This window comes from Lycorma delicatula, chromosome 12, assembly GCF_047948215.1.
Source record: "Lycorma delicatula isolate Av1 chromosome 12, ASM4794821v1, whole genome shotgun sequence".
NCBI classification, from domain to species: domain Eukaryota; kingdom Metazoa; phylum Arthropoda; class Insecta; order Hemiptera; family Fulgoridae; genus Lycorma; species Lycorma delicatula.
The window spans coordinates 354,811-369,004 of record NC_134466.1 but is presented as its reverse complement, the minus strand read 5'-3'; the positions used below and the strand labels follow the sequence as shown (position 1 = coordinate 369,004).

General features: G+C 30.2%; 1 protein-coding gene across 2 annotated transcripts in view; it reads left to right on the top strand.

The window, feature by feature from the left end:
* fabp (fatty acid binding protein) overlaps positions 1-14,194 on the top strand; it is a 95,572-nt gene that overhangs the window by 32,295 nt on the left and 49,083 nt on the right. Inside the window, exon 1 of one of the 2 annotated variants that reach the window (XM_075379449.1) lies at positions 402-737. The exons of the other annotated variant lie outside the window; for it this stretch is intronic. Coding sequence (XP_075235564.1) covers positions 662-737 — 76 coding nt within the window. The 5' untranslated portion in view covers positions 402-661. Of the gene's footprint in view, positions 1-401; positions 738-14,194 lie in introns of those variants that run through there. 2 annotated transcript variants of the gene reach the window in all.

Sequence of the window (14,194 nt, the reverse complement as noted above, 5' to 3'; positions counted from 1 at the left end):
TACTGGAGATATTTATTAAAATACAAGCTAACATAGATACAAATTTTCGGAATTTTTCATGGTTTTTCTTTCCGGTTAGAGGTATCATGTAACGTGGTTTGTAAAAAAAAAATGAAATTTTCACTGTCTCTGTAATTTTCTTTATAGGTTTAGCTGTTGAATTAGTGATATCGTACGCGGGAAAAATAAAAAATAAATATTTTTTATAACTAAAGAAATAGAGATGTTTGTATGTATAAAGGGCGGAGTGAAAGAGAAAACAAATTACAAAGAGAGGCAAATAATATTATTTTTTAATTTTTTTTTTTTTTGTAAGTAATCTTTATATATATATATATTATCACAAAGAATAAAGTTCATTTGTTTATCTTTACTATTTAATCATGTGGCCTGTTTGTGCATACACAGTTCATAGGATATCAGAATGTTTGTTGTCGGCCTTCTTCATCCACCTCTCTAACTCTGTATAGTGAATTGTATTGAATTTAATTACTTCTATTCATCAGTCCATTTGCAACTAGTTTACTATTAACATCGCCGAGCCTTTTTAAGAAAAAAAAAAAAACAAAATTTATATTTTAAAATATATAATTATTCTTTGTATTTCTGTTTCATTTTGTGTGTTTATTTTTTGTTATCTTTAAAAAATAATTAAATAAAAATGCTTGCTGAATATTATGGAAAAAAATATAAATTATCAAACAGCGAACTGTTTGACGAATATATGAAGAAACTTGGTAAGTTTATTATTTTTTTAATCGTTTAAATTTATTTTTAAAGATTATTGTTCAGGTGTTTTAATTAATTATTTAATCTTTTTTTAAATATATATATATTTAAAAAAAAGAATTTATTATATTGATGTCTGTGGTGTGTGTGTTGTGCGCGTGCGTGAGTGCGGGTATACTTTACAAAATTCATTTTAAAATAATTATATCTAACTTAATTTATTATATTACTGGATAGTTCCACGTAATTAAGTCTCAATTGAATATTAACAAAAATAATTAATAAATACAAAGTTAATTAAAAATTTAGATTTAATTAATTTTTTGGGGTGTGTTTTTTTTCAATAATTTATAGGGAAAAAATTTGATATTTTTTTAATTTCTTGATCGTCTATAATTTTATTATTGGTTTTTTAAGATAGATATAGAGTGAAAGTGTAGAAACCGATCAAAATTAAACAAATTTGACGTAAATTTTGATGTTTCCACACTCCCCTTAATAAAAAAAAGGAAAAGAAAAATCATAGAAATTTCACGAAGTTGCATGTATGTTCATGTAGGTATCGTGATTAATATTTCTGGATCGGCTCGACATAAATCCTTCTAGAATGGATCAATTTTTTGTTTTATATATATATATATATAGAAAGTCTGCCTGTCTGTTCTTGAATCACGCTAGATTAACGAACTTTAACTTTAAAATATTCAGGATACATTCGTATTATCACAGGATTTTTTTTTCCATAGATCGCGGCCCTATAGCCTCCTTGGAGGTCAAATTATAAAGAAAAAATATTCGTTAAGGAAAAAAAAGGAATAATCCTTTTATTTCATTCTTCGTCGCAGCTTCGCCCGCGCCGTATAGTTACTTATGTTTCCCGAAGAAATCAATCTTTTTATTTTATGTTTTATTAGTCAAGTAATCAGACAGGTGGTGGTTGAACCACAGCGCCGTATACCTTGACGTTCCTTAAAAAAAATCGAAATTCATAAACCTGAAAAATATTTATCTGCATAAACGAACCCAAATCTACTAAATATCTCGTTTAGTAAAGTCGAGATAGGGCAAATTTAAGAAACATTCTTCAACTTTCTTCTTTTTTTTTTATTTCATTCCGTTTCGGTGTCGAATTTCAAAAATTTACAAATTGGTTTACTCACTTGAAGATTATACTAAAAAAAAAAAATTCAGGATAATTTCTTCATTTTTTAACGAGGAATTAAAAATGTAACTGCTAGATTTCAAAAAAAAAAATTCATAAATCAATTTTAATCCTTGAAACTTGGAATTTCAAAAATATAGAAAATATTTTTTAAATGTTGACATGAAGATTACACGCAGAAAAAAATCTAGCTGATATCTTCATTTTTTTACCGAGAAATTAATAAAAAAATACCATTATTACTTCATTCTAGGTGGTGGTTGAACCACAGCGCCGTATACCTTGACGTTCCTTAAAAAAAATCGAAATTCATAAACCCGAAAAATATTTATCTGCATAAACGAACCCAAATCTACTAAATATCTCGTTTAGTAAAGTCGAGATAGGGCAAATTTAAGAAACATTCTTCAACTTTCTTCTTTTTTTTTATTTCATTCCGTTTCGGTGTCGAATTTCAAAAATTTACAAATTGGTTTACTCACTTGAAGATTATACTAAAAAAAAAAATTCAGGATAATTTCTTCATTTTTTAACGAGGAATTAAAAATGTAACTGCTAGATTTCAAAAAAAAAAAATTCATAAATCAATTTTAATCCTTGAAACTTGGAATTTCAAAAATATAGAAAATATTTTTTAAATGTTGACATGAAGATTACACGCAGAAAAAAATCTAGCTGATATCTTCATTTTTTTACCGAGAAATTAATAAAAAAATACCATTATTACTTCATTCTAGGTGGTGGTTGAACCACAGCGCCGTATACCTTGACGTTCCTTAAAAAAAATCGAAATTCATAAACCTGAAAAATATTTATCTGCATAAACGAACCCAAATCTACTAAATATCTCGTTTAGTAAAGTCGAGATAGGGCAAATTTAAGAAACATTCTTCAACTTTCTTCTTTTTTTTTTATTTCATTCCGTTTCGGTGTCGAATTTCAAAAATTTACAAATTGGTTTACTCACTTGAAGATTATACTAAAAAAAAAAAATTCAGGATAATTTCTTCATTTTTTAACGAGGAATTAAAAATGTAACTGCTAGATTTCAAAAAAAAAAATTCATAAATCAATTTTAATCCTTGAAACTTGGAATTTCAAAAATATAGAAAATATTTTTTAAATGTTGACATGAAGATTACACGCAGAAAAAAATCTAGCTGATATCTTCATTTTTTTACCGAGAAATTAATAAAAAAATACCATTATTACTTCATTCTAGGTGGTGGTTGAACCACAGCGCCGTATACCTTGACGTTCCTTAAAAAAAATCGAAATTCATAAACCCGAAAAATATTTATCTGCATAAACGAACCCAAATCTACTAAATATCTCGTTTAGTAAAGTCGAGATAGGGCAAATTTAAGAAACATTCTTCAACTTTCTTCTTTTTTTTTTATTTCATTCCGTTTCGGTGTCGAATTTCAAAAATTTACAAATTGGTTTACTCACTTGAAGATTATACTAAAAAAAAAAATTCAGGATAATTTCTTCATTTTTTAACGAGGAATTAAAAATGTAACTGCTAGATTTCAAAAAAAAAAAATTCATAAATCAATTTTAATCCTTGAAACTTGGAATTTCAAAAATATAGAAAATATTTTTTAAATGTTGACATGAAGATTACACGCAGAAAAAAATCTAGCTGATATCTTCATTTTTTTACCGAGAAATTAATAAAAAAATACCATTATTACTTCATTCTAGGTGGTGGTTGAACCACAGCGCCGTATACCTTGACGTTCCTTAAAAAAAATCGAAATTCATAAACCCGAAAAATATTTATCTGCATAAACGAACCCAAATCTACTAAATATCTCGTTTAGTAAAGTCGAGATAGGGCAAATTTAAGAAACATTCTTCAACTTTCTTCTTTTTTTTTTATTTCATTCCGTTTCGGTGTCGAATTTCAAAAATTTACAAATTGGTTTACTCACTTGAAGATTATACTAAAAAAAAAAATTCAGGATAATTTCTTCATTTTTTAACGAGGAATTAAAAATGTAACTGCTAGATTTCAAAAAAAAAAAATTCATAAATCAATTTTAATCCTTGAAACTTGGAATTTCAAAAATATAGAAAATATTTTTTAAATGTTGACATGAAGATTACACGCAGAAAAAAATCTAGCTGATATCTTCATTTTTTTACCGAGAAATTAATAAAAAAATACCATTATTACTTCATTCTAGGTGGTGGTTGAACCACAGCGCCGTATACCTTGACGTTCCTTAAAAAAAATCGAAATTCATAAACCCGAAAAATATTTATCTGCATAAACGAACCCAAATCTACTAAATATCTCGTTTAGTAAAGTCGAGATAGGGCAAATTTAAGAAACATTCTTCAACTTTCTTCTTTTTTTTTTATTTCATTCCGTTTCGGTGTCGAATTTCAAAAATTTACAAATTGGTTTACTCACTTGAAGATTATACTAAAAAAAAAAATTCAGGATAATTTCTTCATTTTTTAACGAGGAATTAAAAATGTAACTGCTAGATTTCAAAAAAAAAAAATTCATAAATCAATTTTAATCCTTGAAACTTGGAATTTCAAAAATATAGAAAATATTTTTTAAATGTTGACATGAAGATTACACGCAGAAAAAAATCTAGCTGATATCTTCATTTTTTTACCGAGAAATTAATAAAAAAATACCATTATTACTTCATTCTAGGTGGTGGTTGAACCACAGCGCCGTATACCTTGACGTTCCTTAAAAAAAATCGAAATTCATAAACCCGAAAAATATTTATCTGCATAAACGAACCCAAATCTACTAAATATCTCGTTTAGTAAAGTCGAGATAGGGCAAATTTAAGAAACATTCTTCAACTTTCTTTTTTTTTTTTATTTCATTCCGTTTCGGTGTCGAATTTCAAAAATTTATAAATTGGTTTACTCACATGAAGATTATACTAAAAAAAAAAATTCAGGTTGATTTCTTCATTTTTTAACGAGGAATTAAAAATGTAACTGCTAAATTTAAAAAAAAAAATTCATAAATCAATTTTAATCCTTGAAACTTGGAATTTCAAAAATATAGAAAATATTTTTTAAATGTTGACATGAAGATTACACACGCAGAAAAAATCTAACTGATATCTTCATTTTTTACCGAGAAATTAATAAAAAAATGTCATTATTACTTCATTCTATCCCTTTAAACTCGGAATTACAAAAAAATCCTTTCTTAGTGTACAGTTACACCGTAAGAAGAACATATAAACAAATTTATCTTCAGTAGTTTTTCCTTGGCGTTGATGAAGGATCGCTAAGGATAAGTCGTCTTCAATTTCAATAAGACCTTTATTGAAAATGTATCTACCGAAAAATATCTTTGGAACAGGTCGCTGTAAGAAAAGAACGTGAGAATTTAGAATCCCGAATGAAAAGTTCAGCACCATAACGGGTTATTTATTATTTACACGATTTAATAAATAATTTTATATCTTCAGATAACATTTCCGAAAAACGGGGATCTGTTAGATCGAAAGTGTACTAGATCCGTTAAAAAAGTTAGCCTTCAACCTATTAACAAATATCCTTTTAGATTTTTGAAAATCGGACGATTGTTTGCAAAGAGCACCCCATTGCACCTCCCATAACAGCGCCCCAGGGGTACCCCGTTTGTTACCGATTGATGGTGACGATCGATCTAGCCTCCTAGGAACATATCTCACCACTCTAGCCTCACACGCAGTACCCACGGGAATTCCATTAATGTTAAACTATTTTTTTTATTTTTTTACTTCCGAGTCCACCGTTAGGTATTGCTTCAGAGAATGAGATGAATGATTTCTAGCGTGTATGAAAATGCCATGTTTGACCAGGATTCAAATCCGGGACCTTCGGATGAAAGGACGAAACGCTAACGCTAACGCCACGAAGGACGGCTTTAAATTTATTTAATATTATTTTATAATTTTTTTTTTTTTAATATTATTATTTTTTTGTCTTCAGTCATTTGACTGGTTTGATGCAGCTCTCCAAGATTCCCTATCTAGTGCTAGTCGTTTCATTTCAGTATACCGTCTACATCCTACATCCCTAACGATTTGTTTTACATATTCCAAACGTGGCCTGCCTAAACAATTTTTTCCTTCTACCTGTCCTTCCAATATTGAAAGCGACTATTCCAGGATGCCTTAGTATGTGGCATATAAGTCTGTCTTTTAACTATATTTTCCAAATGCTTCTTTCTTCATCTATTTGCCGCAATACCTCTTCATTTGTCGCTTTATCCACCCGTCTGATTTTTAACATTCTCCTATAGCATTTCAAAATCTTCTAATCTTTTCTTCTCAGGTACTCCGATCGTCCAAGTTTCACTTCCATATAAAGCGACGCTCCAAACATACACTTTTAAAAATCTTTTCCTGACATTTAAATTAATTTTTGATGTAAACAAATTATATTTCTTACTGAAGGCTCGTTTCGCTTGTGCTATTCGGCATTTTATTTCGCTCCTGCTTCGTCCATCTTTAGTAATTTTACTTCCCAAATAACTATAATAAACTATAATAATAAAATATTATTTTATTTAACGTAAATTTAATTCTATTATTTTTGTAATATTATTCGTTCGATTGATTCCAATTATTCAGTTCAGCTCACACAGGGATAGAGACTCACACAGTTCATTAATTCAATTCATTAAAGTTTTGTGCTTCAACCGGAAAATTTCCTCTACTACTTAAATATATATATATACATTTTGATATATATATATATATATTTTGAGATAAAATGTATCTAAAAAACTTCATAGTTACCCCGAGAAACATGGGTAAAAATTTGGTTACAACTAATCGAGTAATTTATTTTTTTTTTGTTTATTCCGTACAAACAAACCCCTTTTTTGTCTTATATAGTAGTATAGATTTAGATTATATTTTTATAATAAATAATGAATTTTTTTGTCGTCAAAGGTCTGTATACTTGAGTTACTCTGTCTTTTTGTAATTTAGTTTCTTTTTCAGGTTTTTATACAGTTTGAATATTTTAATTGTTATTTATCAGTATTATTAACGCAACTATTAGAGTAACGAACACTGCGGTGGACCATGAGGTGGAGCCCTCTGAGTAGACAGATATGGCGAGTTATTCGGCCGTGGGGTAGATTCCGGAGAGCACCTGGGTCGGCTCCAGGATTCGCATTGGCCGACCTGGGCCCCGGGGGCCTAGTATATATATATATTTTTTTTTGTCTTTCAAAAACCAGTCATTTAACTGGTTTGATGCAGCCCTCCAAAATTCCCTATCTATTGCTAGTCGTTTCATTTCGGTATACTTCCTACATCCTACATCCCTAACAATTTGTTTTACATATTCCAAACGTGGCCTGCCTACACAATTTTTCCCTTCTACCTGTCCTTCCAATATTGAAAGCGACTATTCCAGGATGCCATAGTATGTGGCATATAAGTCTGTCTTTTAACTATATTTTCCAAATGCTTCTTTCTTCTTCTATTTACCGCAATACCTCTTCATTTGTCACTTTATCCACCCATTTGATTTTTAACATTCTCCTATAGCACCCCATTTCAAAAGCTTCTAATCTTTTCTTCTCAGATACTCCGATCTTCCAAGTTTCACTTCCATATAAAGCGACGCTCCAAACATACACTTTTAAAAATCTTTTCCTGACGTTTAAATTAATTTTTGATGTAAAAAATTATATTTCTTACTGAAGGCTCGTTTAGCTTGTGCTATTCGGCATTTTATATCGCTCCTGCTTCGTCCATCTTTAGTAATTCTACTTCCCAAATAACAAAATTCTTCTACCTCCATAATCTTTTCTACTCCTATTTTCACATTCAGCGGTCCATCTTTGTTATTTCTACTACATTTCATTACTTTTGTTTTGTTCTTTATTTTCATGCGATAGTTCTTGCGTAGGACTTCATCTATGCCGTTCATTGTTTCTTTTAAATCCTTTTTACTCTCGGCTAGAATTACTATATCATCAGCAAATCGTAGCATCTTTTTATCTTTTCACCTTGTACTGTTATTCCGAATCTAAATTGTTCTTTAACATCATTAACTGATATAATTTAACACAGATATAAATTCATAATTAATTTTTTACTAATTACCTTTTCTTTAGCCCTTCCAGCGTGTTTTCGGACAGATTTGGCGATCAAATAGGAGCCCTTGCTTTCTACCATCTTTTGATCGCTACTGAAAAAACAACTTAACCGCTTTCCCTTCCACCAACTAAACTAGAAAAGGGAACGAATTAGGAACGTACACACGCGGAGTAAAAGAAATTTACCTCCCACCACCACGCCAGGGTCGGCACTGCGGGAGCGACAGTGTTCTCTCTCCCTCGCAGCTTCCTATGTGTGGATACGCACAATACGCCGCTGGAACTGTGAATCGCACAGTTTCATACAAAGATTTTTGTATCTTTCATAAACGGGGGAATGGCTATTGACATTGAGCTTAAGAATTATATATTGTACAAGTATAAAGAAAGAAATAATTAAAAAAGGATTCGGGAAATATTATCGATACTATCAAGTGGAAATAGGGGTGCTGCAGTTCCACAGTGCCTAAACGCGAGTCCCTACTGTTAACCCCCAAAGAACCACCGGTATCCATAGTCTAGTATTTAAATCCATATAAAAGCAACTGCCTTTACAAGGACTCGAATCCTAGAACTCTTGACTTTGATGATCAACTGATTTTGCGTTGACGAGTATAACAAATGGATTAACCCGGCGGGTTTTGGACCGGAAGTGCAGATAATATTTTTTTCTTTTTCGTATTTTAGCATTAATAGAATTCGATCATTAGATTTTTTTTAAAAATTGCGTAACCTTATAAATTATAAAAGTTTAAAAATTTTTTTTTTTTAAATTATTCCCTACCGCTAAAGAATATATAGTCTTCTTTTTTGGCTGTAATTTAAGTTTTTTTGTTTTATTTTTTGTATTTTTCTTCATCACTTAAAGGGTTATTAAAATTAAATTAACTCCGGCACATGTATTATATTACGGATCCAAAAATTAGAGAAATCATTTTCATTACTTTCATAGAATTTATACTTTTATTATTTTTAAACAATTCTCTTTATTTTTATTTTATTTTCTTAGGGATCGCTTCATAGATTTTCCTAAATTTTCCCCACAAAGTATGGAAGTTCATAAACTTTCTTTATTTGAAATTTGGTAATTTTGATGTTTAAATATTTTTTTTATATTCATGACTTGACCGGTGTAGGAGGGAAAGTATAGTACAGTCAATTTGTATTTTTATTTGAAAATCCTTACCTACCGATCGATGTTTTTCCATATGTTAGGGGTGATGAGGGAAGCTTAACTCCAGATTTGTAGATTTTTAACATCCCCCTCCAATAGAGTTTTGAAAAATTCAAAAAGTTTTTGAAATGCGTTTTTCTCTGAATCTATACATTTTAGAGAAAAGTTTTTCAAACAAAAAATATAGAGGACATTCTCCTCTACAATTAATGTCTTTCAAGTTATGTCGTATAATTTGAAATTGAAATACTAGGTGGCGCTGAAGTTGTAAAAAAACACGTTTTTCAGGTTTTTTTTCACCGGAGGAAAAAATTGTTTTTCGTTTGTATTGCGTTTGGAAAAGTTGTTAATCTCAAAAAAAAAACAGACAACTTTTATTTAAACAATTTTCTTGTACGATTTACCGTTTTGGAGCTGTATCTTGTGAAAGTGTGAAAATGTTGTGAATTTGGAACGCGTTCGAAACCGGTCTAGTCGCTGAACAATGCCGATCTCCCCGGCTACAGTAATAATAGGACCGCTGCGTTGCCATTGTACCCCTCAGGAATGCTAAGTCGTACAAGAAAATTGTACAAAAAATATTAATACGGTCAACGCCCCTTTTACGGGGTGTTCCAGGACGTATTCACTGAACTTCAAGTACACTGATTCAGAACACTAAAATGAGCAAAAAATTTCATATCGAAATAACTTTTATTTTGATTTGTTTTCCTTATAGACGCCGTTTTGTGATTTTCAATAAAAAAATTATTTCTCAGGAACGGATAAAGCTACTTTTATTAATTTTTTTTATATATGAGATTAATGTCTTGTTTTAAAAAATATAAAATTTTGAAAACGTCGTCACCTTCAAAAATTCAAACATGGCGTCCATCATAATTTTTTGATCTTCAATATCTTTGTAATAATTTGTATGATCAAATTTTTACTTTCATAAAATTTATTAAGCATTTTATTTTGAACAAAATGACACCTCATTTGTAAAAATCCGTTGACAAACAATCAAGTTATTGCAAATAGTTAACCCGGTAGTACGCTGGAGCACCGTAATACAAGATAATTTTTTTTTTTTAAACTTCCGGGGACATCGTTAGGTATTGCTTCAGAGGATGAGATATGAATGATTTGTACCGTGTGTGAAAATGATATGCCTGACCGGGATTCGAACCCGGGACCTCCGGATAAAAGGCCGAGACGCTACCACTCACGACACCTGCACTATTTTTTTTTTTTTTTTTTTGTCTTCAGTCATTTCACTGGTTTGATGCAGCTCCCCAAGATTCCCTATCTAGTGCTACTCGTTTCATTTCAGTATACCCTCTACATCCTACATCCCTAACAATTTGTTTTACATATTCCAAACGCGGCCTGCCTACACAATTTTTTCCTTCTACCTGTCCTTCCAATATTAAAGCGACTATTCCAGGATGCCTTAGTATGTGGCCTATAAGTCTGTCTCTTCTTTTAACTATATTTTTCCAAATGCTTCTTTCTTCACCTATTTGCCGCAATACCTCTTCATTTGTCACTTTATCCACCCATCTGATTTTTAACATTCTCCTATAGCACCGCATTTCAAAAGCTTCTAATCTTTTCTTCTCAGATACTCCGATCGTCCAAGTTTCACTTCCATATAAAGCGACGCTCCAAACATACACTTTCAAAAATCTTTACCTGACATTTAAATTCATTTTTGATGTAAACAAATTATATTTCTTACTGAAGGCTCGTTTAGCTTGTGCTATTCGGCATTTTATATCGCTCCTGCTTCGTCCATCTTTAGTAATTTTACTTCCCAAATAACAAAATTCTTCTACCTCCGTAATCTTTTCTCCTCCTATTTTCACATTCAGCGGTCCATCTTTGTTATTTCTACTACAGTTCATTACTTTTGTTTTGTTCTTGTTTATTTTCACGCGATAGTTTTTGCGTAGGACTTCATCTATGCCGTTCATTGTTTCTTCTAAATCCTTTTTACTCTCGGCTAGAATTACTATATCATCTGCAAATCGTAGCATCTTTATCTTTTCACCTTGTACTGTTACTCCGAATCTAAATTGTTCTTTAACATCATTAACTGCTAGTTCCATGTAAAGATTAAAAAGTAACGGAGATAGGGAACATCCTTGTCGGACTCCCTTTCTTATTAGGGCTTCTTTCTTATGTTCTTCAATTGTTATTGTTGCTGTTTGGTTCCTGTACATGTTAGCAATTGTTCCTCTATCTCTGTATTTGAACCCTAATTTTTTTTAAAATGCTGAACATTTTATTCCAGTCTACGTTATCGAAAGCCTTTTCTAGGTCTATAAACGCCAAGTATGTCGGTTTGTTTTAAAAATAAAACTTCGTTATTTCGTTACTTTGTACAGTAAATGTTAGATGGAAAATTTGTTTGATATATTATATATATGTTAATATCTTTTGAAATTCAAATTTAACTCTTGCAATATATGACAATAATATGATTTTGAATTATGACAAAAAGTATAAAGCAAGTTTTTTTAAAATTTTGTAATATTTTGTAGAAAAAAAACACTAGTATTAGATTTTCCAAATTTAATTAATATAGGTTTACGTTCTGAGAAATAATTTTTTTTTTTTTTTATATCCAGAAGGAAAAACAAAATAGGACTTATATGAACGTTTTTGCTCATTTTGGTGTCCTGAATCAGTACTTGAAGTTTGGCGAATACGTCCCGGAACTATTTTAGCTAAATTGGAAGATAATCGGTTGTAACAATCCTTACATATGAATAAAAAAAACAGTGCGAAATAACGCACAAATATGATTTTTAGTCTAAATGAACTGGTTCGATCCTAAAATTTAAAGATTTGAAAAAACCGGTTAGCTCATTTTTTAAATTATTATCATAATTTCATTCCCCTTTAATATAGTTGTCCCAGCTATATTCCCCAGGAAAGTAAGTATAATTATTTATTTTTTATTGCAAACTTGTGCGATTTTCATAAAGTTAAATTAATATTCATTTTCGCAATATAATACAAGTTTTATAAACATGTTGAAAATTCTTTGTTATCTTAACTAGTTAATATTCTGTTTATTACATTAAAATTTCATTATCACAACTATAGCTTATTTGTGCGTCTTAATTATTAATAATTATATTTCCTTTTAAATCTTATTGTTCTAATTAAATTACGAAATAATATTTATTAATACTAAATAATGAACTTTAAGTAAAATGAAAAATTAATTAAATTACAGCGATATATTTTTATTTGTCATGTTTCAAGTTTTAAATTAATAATTTAATGAAGCGTCGTATATTGTTTTTTTTTTTTTTTTTTTTTTTTTTACCTAGGTAACTTAGCAAAATGTTTTTATTGAGTACTATTATGTAACGTATGTTTTATATATATATAACCCGCCAGTTTAGTCTAGTGGTGGTAACGCGTCTTCCCAAATCAGCTGATTTGGAAGTAGTAAGTTCCAGCGATCAAGTCCTAGTAAAGTCAGTTTTACTTTTATACGGATTTGAATAATAGATCGTGAATACCGGTATTCCTTGGTGGTTGGATTTCAATTAACCACACATCTCAGGAATGGTCGAACTGAGAATGTACAAGACTACACTTCATTTACACTCATACATATCATCTGAAGTAATTCCTGACTATGATTCCTGCAGCCTAAAAAGGATTATATATATATATATATATAAAGGATTTAGAAGAAACAATGAACGGCACGGATGAAGTCCTACGCAAAAACTACCGCGTGAAAATAAACAAGAACAAAACGAAAGTAATGAAATCTAGTAGGAATAACAAAGATGGACCACTGAATGTGAAAATAGGTGAAGAAAAGATTATGGAGGTAGAAGAATTTTGTTATCTGGGAAGTAGAATTACTAAAGATGGACGAAGCAGGAGCGATATAAAACGCCGAATAGCACAGGCGAAACGAGCCTTCAATCAGAAATATAATTTGTTCACATCAAAAATTAATTTAAACGTCAGGAAAAGATTTTTGAAAGTGTATGTTTGGAGCATCGCTTTATATGGAAGTGAAACTTGGACGATCGGAGTATCTGAGAAGAAAAGATTAGAAGCTTTTGAAATGCGGTGCTATAGGAGAATGTTAAAAATCAGACGGGTGGATAAAGTGACAAATAGATGAAGAAAGAAGCGTTTGGAAAAATATAGTTAAAATAACAGACAGACTTGTAGGCCACATATTAAGGCATCCTGGAATAGTCGCTTTAATATTGGAAGGACAGGTAGAAGGAAAAAATTGCGCATGCAGGCAACGTTTGGAATATGTAAAACAAATTGTTAGTGTTCTAGGATGTAGGGGGTATACCGAACTGAAACTACTAGCACTAGATAGGGAATCTTGGAGAACTGCATGAAACCAGTCAAATGACTGAAGACAAAAAAAAATATATATATATATACATACACACACACACACACACACACACGCATATACACACAGTGTTCCTAAAATAGTGGGCTGGCTATACGTTTTTGGATTTTACTTGTAAAACTAAACAAAAAATATCTTTAGGAAAAATGGCAATTTCTCCTTCGTTCTCCCCCTGTCCTCCATTTTGTTATTTTTATATAAAAATTGATATCTCAGGTGGGGATAGAGGAATCATATTAATATTTGGTAAACGTCTTAGTAATAACATTTTAAAATTAGCAAAACATCCGGACTTAAATACCTTTTTGCAAATTCCTAATGATAATTGCGTTTGTTTTATACGCCATTGTGTCTGTTTTCATATCTTCCACTTTACGTTCAATTCGATTAAATATTAATTGTTTTTATTTATTTTTAATTCTATTATTTTAATTTGTATCAAGTTAAGTATTTAGTATTACAGTAAATTAAGTATTAATACTAAAAACTGCTTTACTAAATATCTAGTACTTATTAAGTACTTATTTTTAGTATTAGTATCAAATTAAGTATTACTATTAAATTATTAATTATTTTCCCACAGTCATAGCCCTAAACATTACGATACAAAATTACAACACCATTTTTTCCTTTAACTCGGCTATTTGT